The sequence below is a fragment of the Lissotriton helveticus genome, chromosome 8 (genome assembly GCF_964261635.1).
Source record: "Lissotriton helveticus chromosome 8, aLisHel1.1, whole genome shotgun sequence".
Taxonomy (NCBI): Eukaryota; Metazoa; Chordata; class Amphibia; order Caudata; family Salamandridae; genus Lissotriton; species Lissotriton helveticus.
In genome coordinates this window covers 1,602,066,202-1,602,088,324 of record NC_136069.1, presented here as the reverse complement: position 1 = coordinate 1,602,088,324, position 22,123 = coordinate 1,602,066,202, and the positions used below count along the sequence as shown (strand labels likewise).

General features: G+C 49.3%; 1 protein-coding gene across 1 annotated transcript in view; it reads left to right on the top strand.

Moving 5' to 3' along the window:
• NUP98 (nucleoporin 98 and 96 precursor) overlaps positions 1-22,123 on the top strand; it is an 853,605-nt gene that overhangs the window by 643,615 nt on the left and 187,867 nt on the right. The window contains 2 exon segments of the mRNA XM_078658655.1: positions 1,715-1,858; positions 21,457-21,608. Coding sequence (XP_078514781.1) covers positions 1,715-1,858; positions 21,457-21,608 — 296 coding nt within the window.

Genomic DNA, 22,123 nt, shown 5'->3' with positions numbered 1-22,123 from the left:
CTGTGGGGGCAAGAGAACCTCCAGGAGTTACAGAGGTCAGAGAATAGTTTCCTCCGTAAACTTACTGGCACCCCACAGAGTACTCCCCTTTTGCCACTCAGATATGATCTCGGTAGAAAGGAAATTTCGGCAATGTGTAAACTTCGACCGATATTATATTGGCGCAGAATCTGGACCACCCCTGAGTTGTCACAATATGCAGAAGGATTTGCTGATGTAATCAAGGCAGATCGATTTCATGAAATTAAATGGTTTAGATCTCTGAGAACTGCATTAAGTGAACTAGGGTTGAGTGAATTGTGGTCGGATCCAACCGGGTCACCTTTTCCACCAAAGTTGTTTATAAAAAACCTTTACTGGGAACATGTTGCAAACAAGAGCCTTCTAAGTAATAGTAATGGGTCTATGACGACTGCCTTCCTCGAAGCTAAACTGTTTCCAATGTTTGAGATATACTGGGATATTATATCTAAATCCCTGGATAGGAAACTGTTTTTCCAATTGAGGGCTGGCTCTCTACCTCTTGGTAACTTAACATCTAAATGGAGAAACAGAGGTCCAGCAACTTGTTTAGCTTGTGGGGAAGGGAAAGAGACTCTGGGGCACTTTTTGTTTGTTTGTCAAGCATATTCTGTTCCGAGACGTGTCTGGTTGGCCCCCATGTGCAGAAATTTGGGTACTAAAAGCTCCATGGTAGCCTTACGCATTATTAAAACTACCCCCTTAAACTGGATTATCATAGCGACTGCAAAGTATTTGGGGTGGGCGTGGGTAATTAGGCAGAGATTGCTAGTAGGGTGACTACTCTCTGCCTAGTTGTTCAGAGACTGCTAGTTTATCTATTCTCTGTTCCCTTGCCTGGAGTCTATCTGACGAAAACTTATTTAAATTAACTTTTAATCATGTATGTTTTTATAATATGAACTTTGCACCTTGATGGTTATAACTTGATGAAATTTGTTTTAAAAATAAGGAAAAATCTCCTTTTTAACGTGTCTGTGCTTAAAGTCATGCTGGCTTTGTAATTTAATTGTATTTTATTATATGTTTGTTTGTCTGCTTTTATGAGTAATTACTCGAATAAAGCACTTTTGAATTGAATTGGTACCCTATCACTTTCTTGACAGACAACAACTCCTCCTCCCAGGACACTTTAGATTCCAAGGCCAATATTATGCCTGACTCAACCTGGAATAATATACTCTGCCTCTTCACCAAATCTGTCAGAGAATCCCAAATTGTTGACATCGCCATATTTCAGGAGTTTTAGGGAAGGGGGGTTTGAAAGTTAGTATTCCATTAGAGGTGCTGCAGGCTAAATTGTCCATAGTTTGTGAAAGACTGAAACATAGGATTAGTTGCCTTTATTCCTATGTTGACTTCAACCATAGTGGAATTTTGTTCTGAGCCCCTAACCACCCAAATAAGCCTCTTCAAGTCTACACAAGAAATTGATGTCACGACCACAGGATACCACTTTCTTCATTTATAAGCCACAACTTCTATCAGGACAAAAAAATAAATAACTGTAAACTGATGGTGATGGGAAAGTAATCTTTTTCTGTAACTTGTTTGCCAGCTTTACTGTAACCTATATTTAGGATTGTTAGACTTTCTCTTACAGCATTTGGCAAAGACAGAAACATTTCATTTAAATTCCTGTTTGATGTTGTGTCTGCATTAAATATTTTTAATCTATTTACACTTTTTGCAGGTTTGGCATTTGTCAGACAAGAGATGCATAAATGTGTGCGCTCAACTGGACTGGAAGCGATGCCTCGCTGTCCATCTGTGGTACATGCTACCCCCGACTGCCTCTGTTGCTGCAGCTCTCAAGATGTATGAGGAAGCATTTCAGGTATGGGTGTATATTCTCCGGTAGATCCCAATAATACTTTCTGTTCCTCTGCTCTGAAAACCCACCACAAAGCAGTTGATACTGCCAACCTATATAAATAACACATTGTGGCAGCATGACTTTCAAATAGTAAAATGCCAGGTTAAAAACCTTCAGTATAAAACTTTATTGGGAAAAATCTGTGCAGGAATGAGGGATTATATGCATAGTTTCTATAGTTTTGGAGCATTGAGATCATGTCAAGCCTTACTTATATTAAGACTAACTGCTTTCCTATGTAGATACCTAGAATTAGCTGACATTACGTTTAAGTGTAGACCACATCACTTCAAAAAGGTGAGTTGGAGAGAGGGCCTGCAGGATCTTGTATAAAAGAAATAAACTTCAGCATTAAACAATCTGATAGACTACTAGCCGCAGATTCCTTAACGTAGAATTATCCCCAGGCGTGAGACTGGATCCAGAAAAACTTTTGACACAGCATCCCGCACCACACAACTCCGCCCTGACGTCCGCGCACGTGACGTCAGCGGGGCCACACAAGCCCCAACCCCGCGTGCCAACTTCAATTTCCTTCTTTTCCGCATGCAACGCGGATCCGGATTGTGTTCCTGCCTTTTACGTTTTGCGTTGGTGGAACAGTGTGCAAATGCCTTCGGACTTCAAGTTGTGTACTTCTTGTGTGCATCAGATGTCGGCGACGGACCCTCACACGATTTGTATGTGGTGTTTGGGCGAGCACCATAATAATCCACATTTGTAAAGCGCACAATCACCCGTAAGGGTCTCTAGGCGCTGGGGGCCGTCGGGAAGATTAAGCAAGCTATTGCCCAGAGTCACATGGTGCTGGGCTAACCTGCCGCCGCAGCCGGGGATCGAACCCTGATCCCCAGATTCCAGCGTCAGTCGCCCTGGCCGCGGCGCCACACCTCTCCCACCATGACTCTACGGACTGCGACGCTTGTCAGCATTTCAAATCATTGTCTCGCCAGGCGCGCCAGATGAAATTGCTGTCAGCCTGCTTGTCCAGGTCGGTGTCGTCACAGCGCCCGTCCCCTACCTCGGACGCCAGGAGCTGCCGACTGCGGCATCTTCCTTCGCCGCGGCCCCAAGGGTGTCCCACGCCCACTGGTAGGTCTTGCAGTTTGTCTCCGAGGCCTTGTGTGAGAAAGTGAGTTTCTGTTGCAGTACCCCTCCCACTTTTTGCCTGATACCTGATTCACTTTTCCTTGGTGTGCCCTGGGTCCCTGCCAATCAGGTACCCAGGACCTGTTTTCCTTCCCTAAAAACTGTACTAAAGCCTAAACTCAATTGGCGTCTCTGGCCACGTCAGCCCCTAGTAAATGGTACCCTAGGTACCCAGGGCATTGTGACCAGAGAAGACCCCTAAGCTGCAGCACCTATTGTGCCACCCTTAGGGGCCCTGTACCCTGACACACACACACTGCCTTTGCAGGCTGAGTGTCCTGGTGCAGAACTAAACGAAGAGTCGACATGGCACACATCCTTGTGTGCCATGCCCACAAAGCCACTGCCCTGGCATACATCAGCCACCCCTCTAGCTGTGTGCCCTATGCCAGTGGTGTGGGCACAGGTGGATGAGCCCTGTGCCCCTACAGTACCCAGGGCCATTCCTGGGCACTGTAAGTGCAGTGATGCCATTAAGAGTATATGGTGCTGGGAGGTTGTCATTACAAACTCCACAGCACCATAATGGCTACACTGAAGGCTGACAAGTTTTATATCAAACTTCTCAGCACATTAAACCCACACTGATGCCAGTGTGAGATTTAATGTAAAATGCACTACAGAGGGCATCTTAGAGATGCCCCCTGAAACCTAACCTACAATCCACGTCTTGTCTTGTCTGAGAGGCCACACAGCAGCCATGTTGCTGGACCCCTGGGTGGAGAGCTCTCCTGGACCCGTAACAATGCACATCCTGGGCGAGGTGCTAGGTCTCCTTCCTCAGGATGGGCAGGGGGAAACTTCAAAGGCATACCGCCTTTGTGAGCTTCTCCAGACCACTTGCTGTCCTCAGCAACTGGCCCCTACCAGTTCTGACCCCCACTCTGGCGGGAAGACTGGCGGGAAACCCTACGTCAGAAAGGTGGGTGTGCCAGCCTGTGCCAACTCCACCCCTCAGGTGGGAGAGGCGAGGTGATGCACGACCCCGGGCTCCGGACATCTTGATGATGGAGACCCCTGCCCAATCACAGCTAGGCTCCTGCCATCCTCCCACACGAGAGGCTAGGGGGTGTACCCACCCCAGGACAGGGACCCATTGGTCCCTGCCCTTGCCCTACCTGTAACGCCCCTAAATGTAGTATTTAGCGGCACTCTGAACCTTCTTACTTAGATCCAGATTACGAAACAAGAAAGAACAAGCATTTGCAATGCAATAGGTCTCGCATTAGGAAAGTTTGAATTATTAGTACTGTAAATGACAAATTTTTTATTTGTGTTGGTTTTGAGAATAGCAAAATGAATAGCTTTGTCATTTATAATGCCAATAGTTTTAACTTTTGCAAATGTGACATCTTTAGCATTTGTAATGCAATATGTGTTGTATTTACATGACTTAGATGTATTGATATTACAAAGAACAATGGCTTTTATTTTTTTCAATAATTAAGTTAAATAAGTTATTGTAATTTATAATGGCACTAGCTTAAATTTTTGTAAATAACTTTTGGGAAGATTATGTTCTTGGATTTTCGTCACAATAAAATACCATGAACAGAAGTGAAATATTATCATTTTTTTGGTGACATTTGTAATCAAGCGTGAAACATTGAGCTAACATATTTGAACCAGTTGTTGCGTACCAGACTTCAACATCAGCCAATCGCGCTGATAAAGAGGTTTTAATGCGCACGATTCCAACGATTGCAAGTTGTGTACGATCGAATTTTGAGCAATATGTTCCTGTGACGTGCAGCAAGTTTTCCCTGTTGCAAAACACGATAATGGATGCTTATATAATGCGATATGTAATATTGCTCTGAGCCAGTGGTTAATTTGTAAAAAAAATAAGTGCCGGTGCTCTCTTTAGGTAGGAGGTAGCTTGCACCAGCCCTCCTGCAACTCCTGTTAGCGCCTCTCCGCCGCCTAAAACGGAACCAACAACTAACCTTGAAAGTTAGGAGAGGATGTGGCGTAATGGCCAGAGCTGCCAATTTTGGCACTAGGGAAGCAGGTTCAAACTGCCATTCAACTACTACTGCTCTATTGCCCCCCCACTCCCAAACAAAGCCTCAAATCATGCTTTCAAGGGTTGGGCTTCTAGCTCTGCAGCTCCTTGTCTCACAAGTGCGGAGCTGCGAGCAGGCTGCGGATGGCAGGAATGTGACTGCGCAAGCTGCCTGCACTTCACTCCCAGTGTTGCAATGGCAATGGGCTATTTATGCTTGCATCGGATTGACCATTCCGACTAGGCCATCGCAGCTCCAAAACTGGAACTGCCATTGCGCCCATAGGAATTGTTTCAATCATTTACGTCCGTTTTGTGCGCTAGGGCGATAAATAACATTCTCGGTGGGGTGGACAGTACAACATGAAATAGCGCCAACAAATGTTTGACTTTGTGGTATTCACCGGAGCAAGAAAATCATTATACAGGAGTTACGAAGCTCAACAGCCCCCGAGCCCTGTACCCAAGCGCTGGTGCAGAGCCACAGCAAGAGGCTCATTTGGCAGCCCAACCTACGCCACAGGATGGGTGCGGACAGTAAAGACAAAGCGAGGCTACTACTACTGTTTATTTAATTTAAGTTACTGCAATACTACTAAATTTAGTCTTACTTACGGTTACATGGTGGGCTGGGGCACACTGCCTTGGAGCCTTTATTCACTGATTTAGGCTGGCCTGGGCCTCGTGCTACGCTGGCGGGCTGCCCTCAACGTCGTCTTGCTGCGGCCCCTGTCTTCAATGACGATGACTCGGGGCGGGTGTGCCGGGGCGTGGCAATTTGTATAAAAACTGCGCATGCTGCCGCACAGCCCCTACCCTCGAACAACCAAATCCAGCCCAGTGCCCCAATCTCAATGTCCCGCCCACCGGCACAACAGTACACCAAACTAAGGACTGCAGCACAGGGGTGGGTATCAATGCCATCATAATTGTTTTTTAAATATTCTGTTCAGACTGTCACTTGGCCGACTCAGTGTCTCAGGTCTCTGGCTCGCGCAGCCGTCACTGCACAACACTTTTCTTCACCGGAACTCAGGAGCACCCGTAGCAGAGTCGGGACTGTGGAGCAATCAAAAACCACACTCTGCGCCAAGGAGGCGTGCTCGCGACAGGCTGGGGAGCGCGCGCCCAGGTTCCAGGTAGCGACGGAGGCCTGGCGCGCACCGCCTCCCTGTGCCGTGTCGCGCGCCGTGGGTCTCGTCCCCTTTTCCTCTTCCCAGTGTGCGCACCGCGGGGGCCTGTTTCCTACGCTGGGGGCCTGCAACCGCCGCTCCCTGCGATGTTGGCGGAGGCTGGCGGGGATGCGCCCCCGGTCTGGGGGAAGCTGCCGGTTTTGCAGCCCCTCTCGGTCCTTCCCCTGAAGCCGGGCCCGCCTTCCCACCACTGCCTCCTCCACCCGGAGCCTCCCGAGCTGCAGAGGAGCCTGACTCTAGACGGGCCGGAGTACGAGGAGGAAGAGGCGCCTAACTAGTAAGTACGGAGATTCGGGGGGATGGCAGATCTCCCGATGCATGGGGCGGGGTGTGTGTCTGTGTATGAGTGCAGGGGGGGTAGGGGGCGGTGGCGTGTGTATGCGTGCGTGTCTGTATGTATGTGTGTGTGTGTGTGGTGGGGGGGGGCGGCAGCGTGTGTACGTGTGCCTGTGTGGTGTGTGTGCAGGGGTGTGGGGGCTGGCTGTGTGCGCACGGGAATATGAGGCACGAGAGTGGCACGGCGCCGCGCGCGCCCACGAGGTCAAATCTGCGCTCGTGCCCCTCTCGTGTCCACATTCCCAAATACGGCAGACAATAGGTCTTTCGCGGACGCTCGACCTAAAAGCAAGGAACAAGAAGACCTGCTGTGCAGCTGCTAAAAAAAGGAAGGCACCATCTGATTTGGCCCAGCCTTACCGGCCTGTCAACCCTCGAACCTGCTCCTGCTAAACCCCGCCGTCTCCAGTGGTCAGCAACCTCAAAAACCCCGGAGGACCTGACTGCAATGTGATTCTGACTACCTGGGTCTCCCACGAGCAGTGGTACTGCTCAAAGCAAGTAACAAGCCCTGGCATCAGCCCGGAACCGCTAACCCTGCACACTCTGCACCCGCCAAGCCTGGCCTGTGCTGGAGTGAATCAAGACCCTGAGGACGTCCCCACGGCAATTCTGACTTGGAATCCACTGCCAAAGGACCCTCCTCGACGACCCCGATGACGTCTGCAGCCTCAGGACAGAGGACCCCTCCGACCGCAACCAGCAGGGGGTAAGATTTCCCGACCTCAAAAGACACCCCACGGCCCCATGTGCCCAACTCCTGGGTGCCTTCCTATCTTCCAAGATCCCATCTTACCCCTCGAAGTGTTGGTCACTCCAGAAGGTCCTCCATCCCGAGCCTGCAGCATTTGTTCCCTTTTCAAGATCGTCATTAAATAACATTGAGCGCCCGACGGCTCAAAGGCACCTTGCACCCAGCTGCCCGAATTCCCCCTGGCAGTGCAACCTGTATCCTATCCTACATCCCCATTTGCCCTGATCAAGTGACCAGGAGCCCAGCTCCCACAGCTCGGTGGCCTGCTAGCCAGCACCCACCAACCAAAGGCCTCCTGCCTCTCATTGGATAACATTGGGCCTAACCACCTCTGCACCCGGCTGCCCCTGTGCCGCTGCGGGTGTACCAACTGTACCTCCTGACCTTGGGTGACCCCTGAGTCTATGCCCAGAACCTTAACTTCACCAGTCGAGTATTCACCTGAAAATTGATGACTCCATTTCCTGCCATTTGATAACATTGACTAGTTTGACTTGAAAAATCTTCTAAATGTGAAGTTTTAAAACTTTAAAATATTTATCTAAAATCAGCAGAATAATGAATTCTGAAGTACTCACCTGTGATCAGGAGAAGCTAGTACTGTTCCTTTTGGCCCAGTACTGAACCACAAAAGTAATCATAACCGTGTTTATTAGTAACCTAAATTTCATCCATAGGAAACCATTGACTGTTTTTCTGTGAAATTTCTTATCTACTTGTGAAAATGACAAATAATCCTAAAAAATTGTTCTAACTACTAAAACGTAATTACTTACCTGTCTTAGGTAGAGACCCCAGTACTGAACCTAGGAGTCCAGCCCTGGATTACAAAAGTAACGAAAACCTACTTTACCTGTGACTTGAATTTCCTGAAATAGGATACCATTGCTAGTTTTTCACTGAAAAGTTTCAAGGTGTCAACTTTTAAAATACCTTTATATCCTTTAAAAAGCATTGCAATGAGCAAAACCTTTTACTAAACTGTTTTCAGCCTAGACCCCAGGACTGAATCTAGGATCCAGTACTGGAGTTACAAAAGTAATCCATAAAGTAATCAACTGCATTTATGTAGAAAAACCCATTGAGCTCAATGTTAAATTGTGTTAAGAATTGTGTTGCCTATTGCAACCACTGTACCTATTGTGTTTACAAAGTTTATTGCCTTTCTGCAAAGGAACTACCGGAGATCGCTCATATTGAGAAAAGTATATTTTGATACCTGCTGGTTCTAAAAAATAAAACAACTATATCTTTTGATATAAAAACAATTGGCCTAGAGTTCAGTTTTTGAGAGTGTGAAACCTTTTGCTGACTGAGTGTTTACAACAAATGCTTTACACTGTCCCCTGATACTGCCTTACTGCTCGACCAAGCTACCACTTTAGAGAGTAAGGTCATACCTGGCTTTAACCTCTGTTATGATTTCGAATTTGCAACACACGGTTTTTGTGTCACGGAAGAGTTGCACAGCCTGCTACACGTTTGTGATCAAATTATCCACGTACTCAAGAATACTCAAATTCATCTTTTTTATTGCAAAGTTTATCCATCTTAATCCGTCACGTCCAACAAGTTTTCATATTTTCTCGCATATTTGACTTGCACAAGAATTGCCCATCCGGGCCTATTCATAGGCACGTAAATCAACTTGATTCCTTGTCATATTTATTCTTCACCCAATGCATTTCGGTCATATTAACAACCTTCGTCAGGGGTATCTACAAAGATTAAAAATTGTATGCATCAGTCCAACATGTTTGACAACTAACAAAACTCCAACCGATCACTCTGTTTTATAATCCCATGTACTTATTCAAACTCCTCCCACGTGCATCTTAATAAATAATCAAACCACAACTGACTCACCCTCCATTCTCCCCGCAAAGTCAAAATGCGGAACACTAATGTAAACCTGTGACCTCCCCATTATTTTCAACCCGATAAACTTCACGGAAACTAAAACTAATTATCTCTCCCAAAACCTCGTGGTTAAACCTCAAGTGTTACAAACAATATTACATAATACTTTACACGCGTTCCCCAAATTTACTCCACCCTCCCCTGAAAAAACAGAACAATCCCTGTGTTTACCTCCGATAGACTGACGGTTTCACTGACATTCTACTCGCCCCAAAATTCGAATGCCACATTGAGCACCAACTCCCTACGCACATTGCTTTTTAAATCCCACGTTACCTTCCCCACTTGTGCTCAAGTCGTATCACATGGCTTACACACCCCGCCCTGCACGGGTTTCTAAAATAAAATAAAAGTGACATGCTACCCTGAATTGCACCGCTAACTCAAATTTTTTAACACCCCATGCTTCCCTTATTTTAACATAATGTGATTCAAAGTGTATAAAAACGATGAATCAACAATATAATCACAGTGAAATGTATTTCAAAAACGTCTGTAATCATCCTCTGTTATACCTTTTGGGGATTGTGGACTCTATTAACACTGTACCTTACTTTGGTCCAGTATATATAGAGCCACTTTCTCACATCTTGTCCTCGTTCGGCAGAGGTTCCCCTTGGGACGTGCGCCCTCGCCCGTCGCCACCCTATCCGCCATTTCCTGGTGTTGGGGCGACTAGGGCCCAAATGAAAGCCTACACTCCAGCTCTGCAGGCTTCTTTGACCGCCCCCCCTCTCCCTGAGACGTCCACGGATCCCTTGCCCTGCACGGGGCCTTCCGCGGAGCCTTCCGCGGAGTTGCCGGCGCCTACGACCCCGGCGCTGACTAGTTCGGCTTCAGGTTGTGAGGGTATGGTGTCGTCGAGGTGCGGCCCTGCGGAGTTCCCCTCTTCGACCCACTGCGTCCCTGCCTCGCCGCAAATCCCTGCGGGGTTCCCTGTGGTGTTGCAGGTGATCGCCGGGACTTAGGGCTTGTCCCAGAGTCCCCCATGGTCAACACCTTGCTGGTGCCGACACCTTTCCTTCCCGCGGCTGGAAGACTGGGCCTGGGGCGTCTTCCCGAGTCCCTCTCGGTCCTCTACGCAGGCGGCTGCCTCGTCTAAGGTCGAGCCAGCACCTTTTCGGCGCCGTTCCTTAGCCGACCTGACTCAGCCTCATTCTCCTAGCGAGCACGTGGTGGTGGTCGACTCGGTGCCCCTGAGGACCGCTTCGGCGCCCATCGAGGACACGGTGCCTGTGGCAGACTCCACGGCACCGTCCCGGCGTCGGGTCGTAGACTCATCTCTGGATGTCCCTTCTCCGGAGGTTTGTCGTCTCCTCTTCCCCGGAGGCTGGACGCCTAGTCATCTTCTAGGGAGGGCTCTTCGCCGTCCCTGCGGCCTCCACCCTCGGACCCTCTTCCGCAACTCGCGGTTGGTTGCCCCGCAGGCTTCTCCGCCTTCTCCTGAGACCCCTCAAATCCCCCACTCGTCCGTGGATCGCCCTTGCTACAGGGGCTGGCCGTTCCTTCCTCCAGCTGGACTCGGGGATGGGCGGCTAAGCTTGCAGGCTTCGCCTACAGAGGAATTGCACTCTCCCCCGCGTCGTCCTACGGAGGCGAGTGTTGCCTTTGTCCGGGCCATTACCACCGCCGCTGGCATTTTACAGATGGGCAAACCGGTCACTCCATTTCCTACGGACCATTTTTTGGAAGTCCTCCACCAGGGCTCTGGTGGAGGGGAGCTGCTTCTTCCTTTTGAGGCTTTGCTCCAAAACACTCTGCTGGGGGCCTGGGGCGCCCTGCCACGGAAGATCTGGTGCCTCAGCCACTCCTGCACTGCCACCATCCTGCTCTGCACGATCCAGTCTGCCTTTCCTTCCACATCTCGACCCTGGGCCCTCTTTTGCATACTGCCTCTCCTTCTTTGCCTTCGGTGTTACTCCCTCCGTCATGGGAGGCCCGGTGGTTGGACTCCTGGGGCGTAACATCTTCGCTTCTACTAGTGCTGCCTTGCAAGCTCTCAACATACTTTGTGTGCCTGCCAGGGCTACCTCCAGCCTATGGGATTCAATGGAGCCCCTCTTGTCTTGTTCCTCCCAGGAAGCTTTCAGCGGACCTTTGGCACCATGTGCTAGATGGTCGGGAGTTGGCTGCGTTTATTCTTCGTTCAGCCTTGGATGTTTGATTCCCTCAGCCGCACTATGGCAAGTTCTGTGGCTCCCCGCCGCCATGCTTGGTTGTGGGATGGTGTTTTTCCAGGGAATGTTAGGGTGGCGTCTTGTTGACCTTACCTTTGATGGGGTTCTTTTATGTAACACCCATGTGGATTCTGCTATTCAAAGACTTATTGCGGGGCTCCGTCCTCCTCCTCCTCCTCAGCCGTAGGCTTTGACTTGTTGGTACTTAGGTGCCTTTGAGGAGGCCTTTATTCCACTTTGCTGTTTCGGCCTGCTGTTTCGATTGGCCGCCTGTGTGTTCTGTGTGGATACCTTCAGGGTCCTTCAGTTGACCCCTCTGCTGTTGGCTGCTGGTACAGCCCTTTTTATCTATTGGTGTGTTTTTCTTTTGGCTGTTGGTAAAGCCATATGGGTCCTCAGATTGAGCCATCCGTGTAATTTTGGCTGATTATTAAGCCATTTGTGGTGCTTCCGCTGGTTCCTTTGTTTCTTGACCTCTGCTGTGGGATTTTTTCCCTAAGAGATGTTCCCATGGGTTATTTAGGACGTGGCATACCCTAGGTGGGGTACTTGTAGCTATTGTGTAGCTCTGTCTTAGGCTGAGCGGTTGAGGACACCTTCCTGGGTTCCTCGCATTCTCTGGTGTCCCTGTATACAGCGGGTTGCGGTCTTCTTCTTCTGTCTTGGCGCTGCTTCCACTGCTTCAGGCTCTGTCCTGCTCTGTATCTAATAAATCGCCAGGCAGGCTCTGATATGCCATCCACGGCGTTGTGTTGGGGTGTCTCCACCTTGTTAACCGGTGTTCCGGCCTGGCCCTCTGCCTTGTGTTCCAGGCGGGCTAGGGTAACCCAGGGTGTTCTCCTGTGTTCTGGTCGTCTGCTTGCTCTGCATTGTTTTTCTCCTCTTTCTATTAGGCTGGTGCCACCTCATTCCATGGGTCCGGTTGTGCCACCGGTGTGGTCCTTCTCTGAGGCCTTGCCCCTGCCCTCGTCTTGCGCTTGTTCTGGATGTACTGCTTCTTAGTGTTGCCAGCTGTTGGCTGCACACGCCTGGTCGTTGTAGCCCCCTTCTGCAAACTTTTGTGTGTACTTGCGTGCTCCTGCCCCTTGCTCTGCTAGGGCTTGCCACAATATGTATTCCTTTTTCACACCCGTGCTTCTTGGCTGTAGGCCATTCATGTCTTGTCTACTGCCTTGGGGCTGATGCCTGTTCAACTGCCCTACGGTGGGCTCTGCCTCCGTTTTCCACCTCTTCTCCTTGGGTTTGGGTGGTTCCTTCTTAATTTGGTACTCTTTGACAATGGCTGTCCCTCTGGTTTCTTCTGGCGGATGCCCCTTGTACCGCGGGTAGGCTGCGGTCTCCTGGCCTTATCTTCTCTGGTTCTTGCTTACCTCTGCTTGGTGGGGCTGAGCCGCCCCTCCTGTCCCCCTCACACATCCTCTGTTGGGGCCCTGAGTTTATTCCAAGCTAGGTGAGGTTCTCTCGCAGACCCTCCTACCTTCGGGGTATGGCTAGGGTATCTAATACTACGTTAAAGGATCTGCGGCTAGTAGTCTCTATCAGATGTACAAGTTACCTTCGGTAACGATGTATCTGCGAGAGACAATTCTAGCCGCAGATTCCTTCACGACCCACCCTCTCAGTTCTGCAAGGCCCTCCAGCTTGGTCTCCTGCTCTTGCCCCCCTCTGGGTGGTTTTGCCTGTTGTGAGTACCTCTTTCGCTCTCTTCCGGACGGGTGCTTCGCTTTGTCCATTGGTTCCACTCCTGCCCTTCTGGTGCTTGGACGGTGGATTTCTGGGTCCTTCTGCTTCCCTACTCCCTAGTCTTTCCCAGTGTGAGGCCTGCTCCTATTCTTCTCCCTTTGTCATTGTTTGGGGTTTCGGACTCCTCTGCGGTCTTATGGGTTTGGGCCTCTTGGCTGTGCCTCGGCCCTTTGTTCCTTACAAGGGGGGTGTTACTCTTTGATGGTATTGTCTTGGGGTAGATTGTCGTTTCTTCTCTGTTCAGGGTTTGCCCCCCTTCACTGTTATGGATTGTGGATGCAGGCTTCTGTCGTCTGCCATGACATTTTTTTCACATGTTTCTGCCTCCATGGAGGATATTGCCTCCGCTTGAAGGGTTGCCCCTTGGAGCGATGCTCTGCTTTTTCTTTCACTGTTATAGTGCTTTGCGCTGTCCTGATGGTGCTGTTCCTCACCATTCGCTTCTTTCTTTTCGGTTTGTTTTTTCACACACTGTTCCCATACTCTCACAGTTTTGTTTGTGTTGGCTCTGAGTTGTGGCGCTGAAAAGTTCTCCAAAGAAAACTGAGGTTGACGCGCCGGGATGTGGCTTGTGTGCCCCCCCCCCCCCCCCCACCCCCCCGACGTCACGTGCACGGACGTCAGGGTGGAGTCTGCGCGCAGGGATGCTGTGGCAAAAGTTTTTCGGGATCCAGTCTCACGTCTAGGGATAATTCTACGTTGAGGAATCTGCAGCTGGAATCGTCTCTTATCAGATACATCATTACTGAAGGTAAGTAACTTGTACTTTTGGCTTGTTTAAAGCTTCTGTGCTTGCTCCTGCTTTTGCCCTAGTTATTAGTCTTTTCAATGTTATACCGCTGTAAGGAAATGCCTCTTTTGTGTGGTCACCGCCAAGTTTTTGGACTGATGCTGCTGGTTTCGGACTACTAACCAGACCTCCGTACCAATGCCCCGACCCTAAAGTGTATGTCTCATTGGCTGCACCCAATTGGAACTGGCTAAGTGAAAGTCCCTAGTATATGATATCCAATACCCAGGGCATGTACGTTAAGAGTTGCAGCACTGGTTATGCAATCCTGGAAGTCCCCCAAGTAAAACTGGTCTTCTAGTCTGCCACTGCAGACAGGTAGAGCAATTGTGTGCTGCTGGTCTGACTTTGCCATTGAGAGCAGTGGCAAAGGCTCCACTTCCCCAGGGTATCTGTGTGTGTCACCCCTCTGGCAGACATACAAAGTACTAAGTCATGGTGCAATGCATACACTGGCAGGACATGTAGTTTACATTTTCTATTAGTGTAAAAGTGCCATTTTTAATGTGGAAAGACTTCATCGCCCAATTGGCGAGTGCAGGATTACATGCTGACCCCTCAGCCGTGCTAACTCAACTGTGCAACCAAATTGGGCACTCCAAGATATCCAACAACTTGTTATGTTAAGCTTGACTTTAAACTCATGTCAAAATTAATATAACTGTTGCAGAATTGTTTACCCCAAGTAACTCTACCAAACTGTATTGTCACTTGCCCAAGTTTTCCTTAAGGTTTCTAAGCATAAAAGTCGTTGAGATTGGCAATACCTGTTCGTAGTTGAGTGAAATGTTTTGATGTATTATTTCTTGTACATTCCATTTCTCCGGAACCTTCCAGTGGATCTTTTAGATGTGATGTTGAAATTTATGCAAAACGTCTATTTGTATAAATTGGTGTCTGATTTCTTCAGTGATGTCGGATTTCTTCAAATGTTTTGGTGTTGTTTAAATGCTTTACACCCGTTCCTTTGTGTAAGCCTTGCTGCTCAGAGCCTCAGCTACCCTGAGTTGAACTGAACGTTTAACAAACTATTCCTAAGGGTCCTAAAGGGGTTGTAAGTATATTACATGGTGAGGTTTCATATCCACTCCATATAATACATCCTATTTCATCACAGCCATCATCTGTAGGTATAACCACTCTGAGGGCTATATGGAACTTGTTCCCTAAGATGATTAGTGTTACATTACCTGTCACAAGCTCTCTGCAGTTACTGATGTATTTTACTTTAGGCAAGCGGCAGAGGTTTGAAATGTCCCACCTCTATCTCCGTGCTAATGCTCTATAAGACTTCTACTCAAAGATTGTTGCAGTTTCATATTATAATATAACCAACTCTCAACAGACTTGTGTGGGCGGGCCATAGATATCTGATAGAGACATCTAGCTGCAGATTCCTTAACTTAGAATATCCCCCCAGGCGTCAGACTGGATCCGTAAAATCTTTTTTCCCAGCAATACCTTAGCACGCCTGGAGGTGGCGCCGCCCAGCTCCGTCCGGACGTCGTCCAGGGAAGTGACATCAGTGTAGCTATATAAGCCCCTCCTGGCGTGCTGACATCAGTTTTCTTCTTTTCCGCGTCCTAATGCGGATCCGAGAAAGTAATACCTCAGGCCCCTATTGTTTATTACAGGCCTTTTCGACGCTTTCGCTTTCAGGAAGTGTGTTTGATGCCCCTTGTGGGCTTCAAACCATGCCGGTCCTCTTCGCGACAGATGTCATCGACGGACCCTCACGAACTTTGTATATGGTGCTTGGGAGAGCACCATCACTCCGTGGAGTGCGACGTTAGCCGCATAAAGCTGCTGTCTGCCTAGATGTCCCGAATGGACCCCTCGCGATGCAGGTCTCCTTCTCCAGCCGAGTCGTCCATGCGGCAGGCGTCATTCGCCTACCTCAGGTAAGCATTGCCCCCCCTCCCTGGCGTGCCTCCGGGCCCCACGGGGGGGGGGGGGGGTGTAGGGTAGTGTAGGGACTCCGGTTGGGACACAGTCGGCGGGTTTACCCTTGACTCCAACTGAGTGCCCTAGAGTCGCCACAGGTAAGCATTTGCCCCCCCCCCCCCCAACCCTGGCGCGCCTCCAGGCCCCATAGGGGGTTAGGGACTCGGGTTGGGACACCGCCGGCGGGTTTACCCTCGGCTCCAACCGAGTGCCCTGACTCCGACACCAGAGTCGCCGCAACGTCGGGACACAGCCCGGAGGGGCATCCCACGACATTTAGCCCTTCCATATTGCGCCGCACAGCCTTCCGAGGCTCCCTGCGGCATTGCTGGAGCTGGTGCACGACACTGCTTCGCTGTACTCTCCCGCAGGTTTTCACCTCCGGGAAAGTCTACGCTGGTCCGACTCAAAGCGTTCGAGGCCTTTTCGGAGGTCGCCGGGTCGACTCGGACGATCGGGACCTTTTCGGAGGTCACCGACGCCAGCTCGGCTCGAGGAGCCGAGGCCTTCGAAGGTCGCCGGCTTCACTCTAGGCCTTTCAGAGGTTGCTGACGCTGCCCCTCAGGTGGGGGAAGCGAGGTGAAGCCCAACTCGCAGTCCGCACCATCTTGCAGATGGGGGGGGACCCAGCCAAGCAGAGTGAGGCTTATGCCCCCCTCCCACTGGAGGATGGCATAATAGGGGGTGTACCCACCCCAAGGAAGGCACCCATTGGTCCCAACCTTTACTTACCTGAAACACCCCTAAATATAGTATTTAGGGGGCACCCCGAACCTTGTCCCCTCAGACAGGAAACTACTACAAGAAAAGGACCAAAAAGCTGTGCCGAAGCTAAAAAGAGGAGGACGTCCACTGACTTGGCCCCAGCCCTATTGGCCTGTCCCCACCTCGAACCTGCAGAGGTGAAACTGGTGTGTCCTGCAGCCAGCAACCTCAAGAACCCAGAGGACCTGCCCTGCCTTCCAAATAAAAGACTTAGTCTCCTGTGAACACCGGATTTGTTCACCCACAGACTCCAGCTCCGGCGAAATATGCAAGTCTGCACCCGTTGCCCATGGCCCAAGTTTAAGTGGCCCATCACCACGAGGAGGTCTCCCCAAGATCCCTGACCTGCCTCCAGCCAACGCCTGCAGCCTAAATCTGGAAGGTCCCCAACCGCAACCAGGAGCTGGTAAGACGATCCGACCCTAAAAGAGACCCCTGCACCTGACGCCCCACAGCCCGGAGAATAGCACAGAGCCTAAGTCAAGACCTCCAAGACTAGCGCAAGACCTGAGGGACGAGAACTCCCACCAGGGTGTGACCCTCAAGGCCCACCACATCATAGAAGACACCCATGATGCCCATACAGCCAGACATAAGTCACTAATGCAGTACACTTGTGACACTAAGCCAGGACTATGAGGCACTTATACCACAAGCCTCAATCCCAGTAGTGAGCTTGGGGGGTTTAGGGAAGGAGAGGGGAAGAAGCCAGTGAAGAACATGGCAAACACAGTGCCCAACCAACATTGTGGACTAACTCAACAGATGCCCAAAGGTAGCCTAGCCTAGCAGATGTACCTCACGGCATGAGCAGGTCCGAATCCAGAGAAGGCAAGGGAAGAATGAAAGGACAATACCAGATGTGGAGGCAAATGAGAGGGCAAGACTGATGACCATGCACCCCTTCCACAAGACCCTGCAGAGGCAGACCAGTTCCACCATTGTGGGTAAAGAAAATCCCATGAGAGCCCCAAACCAGTTGCATAAGCTGCCAAAGGAAATATACCACATGATGATCTATGATGAACAGACACCCAGGTGCAAATGCACAGGATCAGACCACGACACTGAAAGCTACCATGCTCATCATACCTAATGAGAAGCCAGAACATCTGTCACCAAACAACTGGGCTCAGGACTTACTGTGAAAATGGCCACCTTTAGAGTACTAGCCAGTCAATCAGTCACTGAATTGTATTGTGCATTCCTTGAGTATAAATGACAGATGGAAACTGAGGCAATTGGGACCCCACAATGGTATTAATCTCTGACACAGTCAGCAGAAACGTAGGCCTTATTACAATTCATTTTTTACCATACAACTCTCTAGGACTATGCTGGTTTAGGAAATGCTGTTCAGTAGTCCTTGTTATAGAGCTATTGGTTGCTATTTGCAGTGTTCCTCGTGTGAGAAGTTGGCCTGATATATGATGCTCACTAGTTCTAGTGATCACCTTGTATCAGTCCAAACAACCCTTATGGTGATTGGTTGTAAGTCAACCTTATAGACCAGCTATCCTAATGGTAGCATGGACAAAGCAGTCTTAGGCTAAACTCTTTTGGCATGTGAAGCCAGCTGTTTTACCACAATATAACCCCTTGAATACCAGATGAAAGGACACCACACAGGTTGTTATGAAAATAAACAGTATATTTATTAATAACAACACCTCTGAACTCTTTATGAGGTCAGAGGGCTAAGCACATGACAATCTCTTACGAAAAATACGACAAGTTGCACAAAATTACAATGGTGCCCTAGGGGCACGACAAACCATATACTAAGTAAGTGGAATGTGAGAGTCGATAAAAGGAATGGAGTTGTCCAGAGGCTGTAGGATCGATGGGACCACGCTACACTAACTTCAGGTAAGTAATAGGAGGCCCACGGAACGCGTGTGCAGAGTGTGAACTCACACGCGAGATGCGTAACAACGTCTATGGACAGTACAGTTCAAGTAAAAGGTAAGTAAGGACAATCCTGACTAGTTAGGACAACAACGACTGTGGAATTGGACACTAGGACAGTTAGACTACCCTTGAGCACCGAAATGCTCTTGTTACCTCACCCATGGGCTGCGGGTGCATAGGTGCCAAAGTGTGTCGGGTTCTCACGTTGAAGTCAATGGAGCCTGAAAGAAAAGATGCTGCAGGCGACCAGGAGGAAGATGTCCGGTGCGATCCAAGGGTGGATCGGTGAAGAAGAGGACCTGAAAGCAGAGGGGACAGTGTTCAAAGTCACTAGCCAGTGACCGGTGTGGAACCAGGAAGGAACCAGGTGCTGTCGTCGCGATCAGGTGAAGAGTGGACGCTTGACTCTGCAGCCACGTGGACCAGGAGGTGTCTTCGACGACCAGGATGGAGGCACGAGCTGTCCCACGCAGGCTCTCGCTGTCGGCGGTGTCGGATCCGGACTTGGAGTCAACAGGCTTTGGCAAAGGCAACCCACGCGGTGAAGAGAAAAGACGTCTGGTGCGGACTAGGAGAGTCCGGGGTGCCCCTCTTTTGGACGGGAGCAAGGGCCAGTCTGGAGCAACCAGACCAGCAGCAAAGATTCAAAGGTTCGTCGTCTAGGAGGCCACTAGCCAGCCGGCAAGTGACCAGACAACGCGTCGAGCAGCAAACAAGCAGAAGGGCCCCACGCAGATCTCGTGGATGCTGGAGAGCTGATCTTCGGTGCAGGGGCTGCTCGGGGCTGGGGCTTCTCAGTCCCCAAAGCACTTGGTCGAGTTTACCTCGGGAGTCGTGCTGGAAGCGAAGTGCAGTTTCTTTCAAGATGGCCGGTCCCACGTGTCTCGTCGCACCCACGGATCTCAGCTGTGCTGCAGATGTAGGTTGAGGTCGGAGAGGTCTGGGAATCCGGGTCTCGTCGGGCTCTGAAGTCTGGATCCTGGAAGGAAGACGACAAAGGGAAGCCGCTGGACGCTTGATGGTGCCTGCAGTTGCAGGGTGGACACTCCTTGCCCACAAGGGAGATTTATTCAGTCTTCTGTGGAGCAGAACGTCGAAGTCCAGAGTTTCTTCTTGTAGAGTAGTTCAGGATTAATCTAATTTGGAATGGGACCAGCTCCTACCTTTATCCTGCTAAAGGGGGCTGCACTACTGACTAGGTCCCTCCCCTGGGTGGGACCAGGAAGGGGGGGGGGGTTACACCCCGTATCCTTTGTCCGGTTTCCCGCCAGAGCTGGAGCTGGAGTGCCCCAGCAACTGGTTTGAACAGGTGTATGCACAGGGCACCTTGTGTGCCCCAGGCATGTCTCATTCCTTTCAGGCCTATCCTCCCCAATACACAAAATCCTGTCTGGGGTGGTGCTAGCACCTCCCAAGGCAGGAAACCCTTTGTCCAAGCCGCCTTCGCAGGAAGGACTCCCAGCAGCAGGAGGTCAGACTTGTGTCTGTGGTGGCAGCATCCATTTTGTGATGCCAAGGCTCGAGTTAACTTTAACCGGGGTTCACAGTTACATACATGTCGTGCCCCTCTAGAAGGGTGGAATGCTACCCCCGTCGCCAGAATTGGCGAGGGGGTAGTATTCCAATTCGTATGACACCTTACTCGACATGTTTTGATAATGTTATACCAGAGTTAGCATTTAACCGCAAGGTTGATAATGCACTTAAGAGTATATGGTATAGCGTTATCATGGAACAGCTATTAGGACTTGGTTCCGCAAGCTGCAAACGGGCTCAGCTCATGCCAGAGCACCATCTCACATAATTCCAAGCACTCTGCCTTCAGGATTGATAAGGCCTTCCATAGGAGTGACTGATAGGAATATATGTGTCCATTTTAGGGTTAGATATAGGTATACTATATCTACAGCAAAGGGTGTTTACACCACCTTGCCCCAGCTGTCGTGCAGCCAGTTGTGTGAGTTTTAGATGGCCAGCCAGGGGTGGCATAATACATGCTGCAGCCCCTGGTAGGCCCTGGGTACACCTATGCCCTGGATACCTAAGGTATACTGTACAGGGACTGATAAGGTGGCCCAGTACCAATTGGTAAATGCAACTAAAGTACATGGTTGTCAATTTAGAGAGAGAATAGCTAGGCTGTGGGTCCGATTAGCAGGCCCACAGCCAGGGAAAGTCGTAAACCAGTGAAGCAAAAAGCAAAAATCTGGAGTGACCATAGGATTGCAGACCCCACTCTCCTACACCTCGGACCTGACCCCTGCTTTGGACTATTGCTAAGAGAATATTTCAAAAGATAAATATGAAGGCAGAAGTCTCCATTAGACTTACCAGCTAACTCACGTTTAGTAGTCTTTTTCTAATGTATATTTCTATTTTCCTGTCAATTAATCTTTCCCTCTTTCCTCCCATCTCTGATTGTTTGGCAGTGATTTTTCTAAAAGTATAATCTCAAAATGTTTGTCATTGCTATGAATGTGTGGGAAAGGTTGGATACACCAAAGTTATTGGTAGCAGCTGGTATCGCATCTGGCAATGCCCATGTAGTTGCTGCTTTAGCATCACCATGTGCCAATTGGTGAAATGTTTTCCAGGTTCATCTTAGACATATTTCACAGATGAGAAATCTACTGGAACTTCAATAAAAAAAGATTCTTTGTATTTGATTGGCGTTTGGGGGCCAAATGGTAGTTTCATTTCCCTTTTAGTTCTGCCATTGTTCTTTTAAATATGGCGGCTGGTTTATAGCAATGTTGTATGTTTATATGCGTTATTCTTTCAATTTGATTTTAGTAAAATCAGGCCTTGTATGTCATAATAGGTTTGTACAAGTAAAATTCTGAAATGTCTGCACCTCGTGTTTTTTCAACAGGACCCTCTAGAAGGAGAAAAGTATGCCTGCAGTCCATTACCTCCCTATTTAGAAGATTCTGGGATAAGCATGGAAGAAGAATTTGTGGAAGAGCGTGAGGAGAGACCACTTCGAGATGTGTGCTTCCATCTCTTAAAACTGTACAGTGACAGGTAGGTCGTAATATGGAAAGTTATGTTTCTAAGATGCTTTACCTGAACTTTCTTTCCACTGAACACACCAGCATCTGATTTAGGTTGGATTACTTCACCAGTTAGCCTGCTTAGTATTACACTGTTGAAGGCAGAATAGTCCTAAATTATGTCCTCTCCTTGGAGGTATGCACCATGCCTTGTCTAGCCTCCTTTCGCAATAGGCAAGTCATACTGCATCCAGAATGTTGGAGTGCCTTGGTGGCAAGCCAGTTTATAGTATTTTATTCTAAAAAGTAAGGTTGTTGATGTGGATGCCCCCATATTCTGCCAGGCTTCAGCTTCCCTCTTCTTTCCATTTGTGTGGATCTAAACCTGTTTCTCTTATGCTTTATTGAATTCTTTTGCAGTGACCAACTTCAATACCTTTTTCTTTTTTGGGACTTTTTGCGGTTTCCACTTGTTTAAGACAATCAGAGTCTACATAAATGCATTGAAGAATAACCGTTTTGTGACTTTAAGGCTGCAGGCTGACC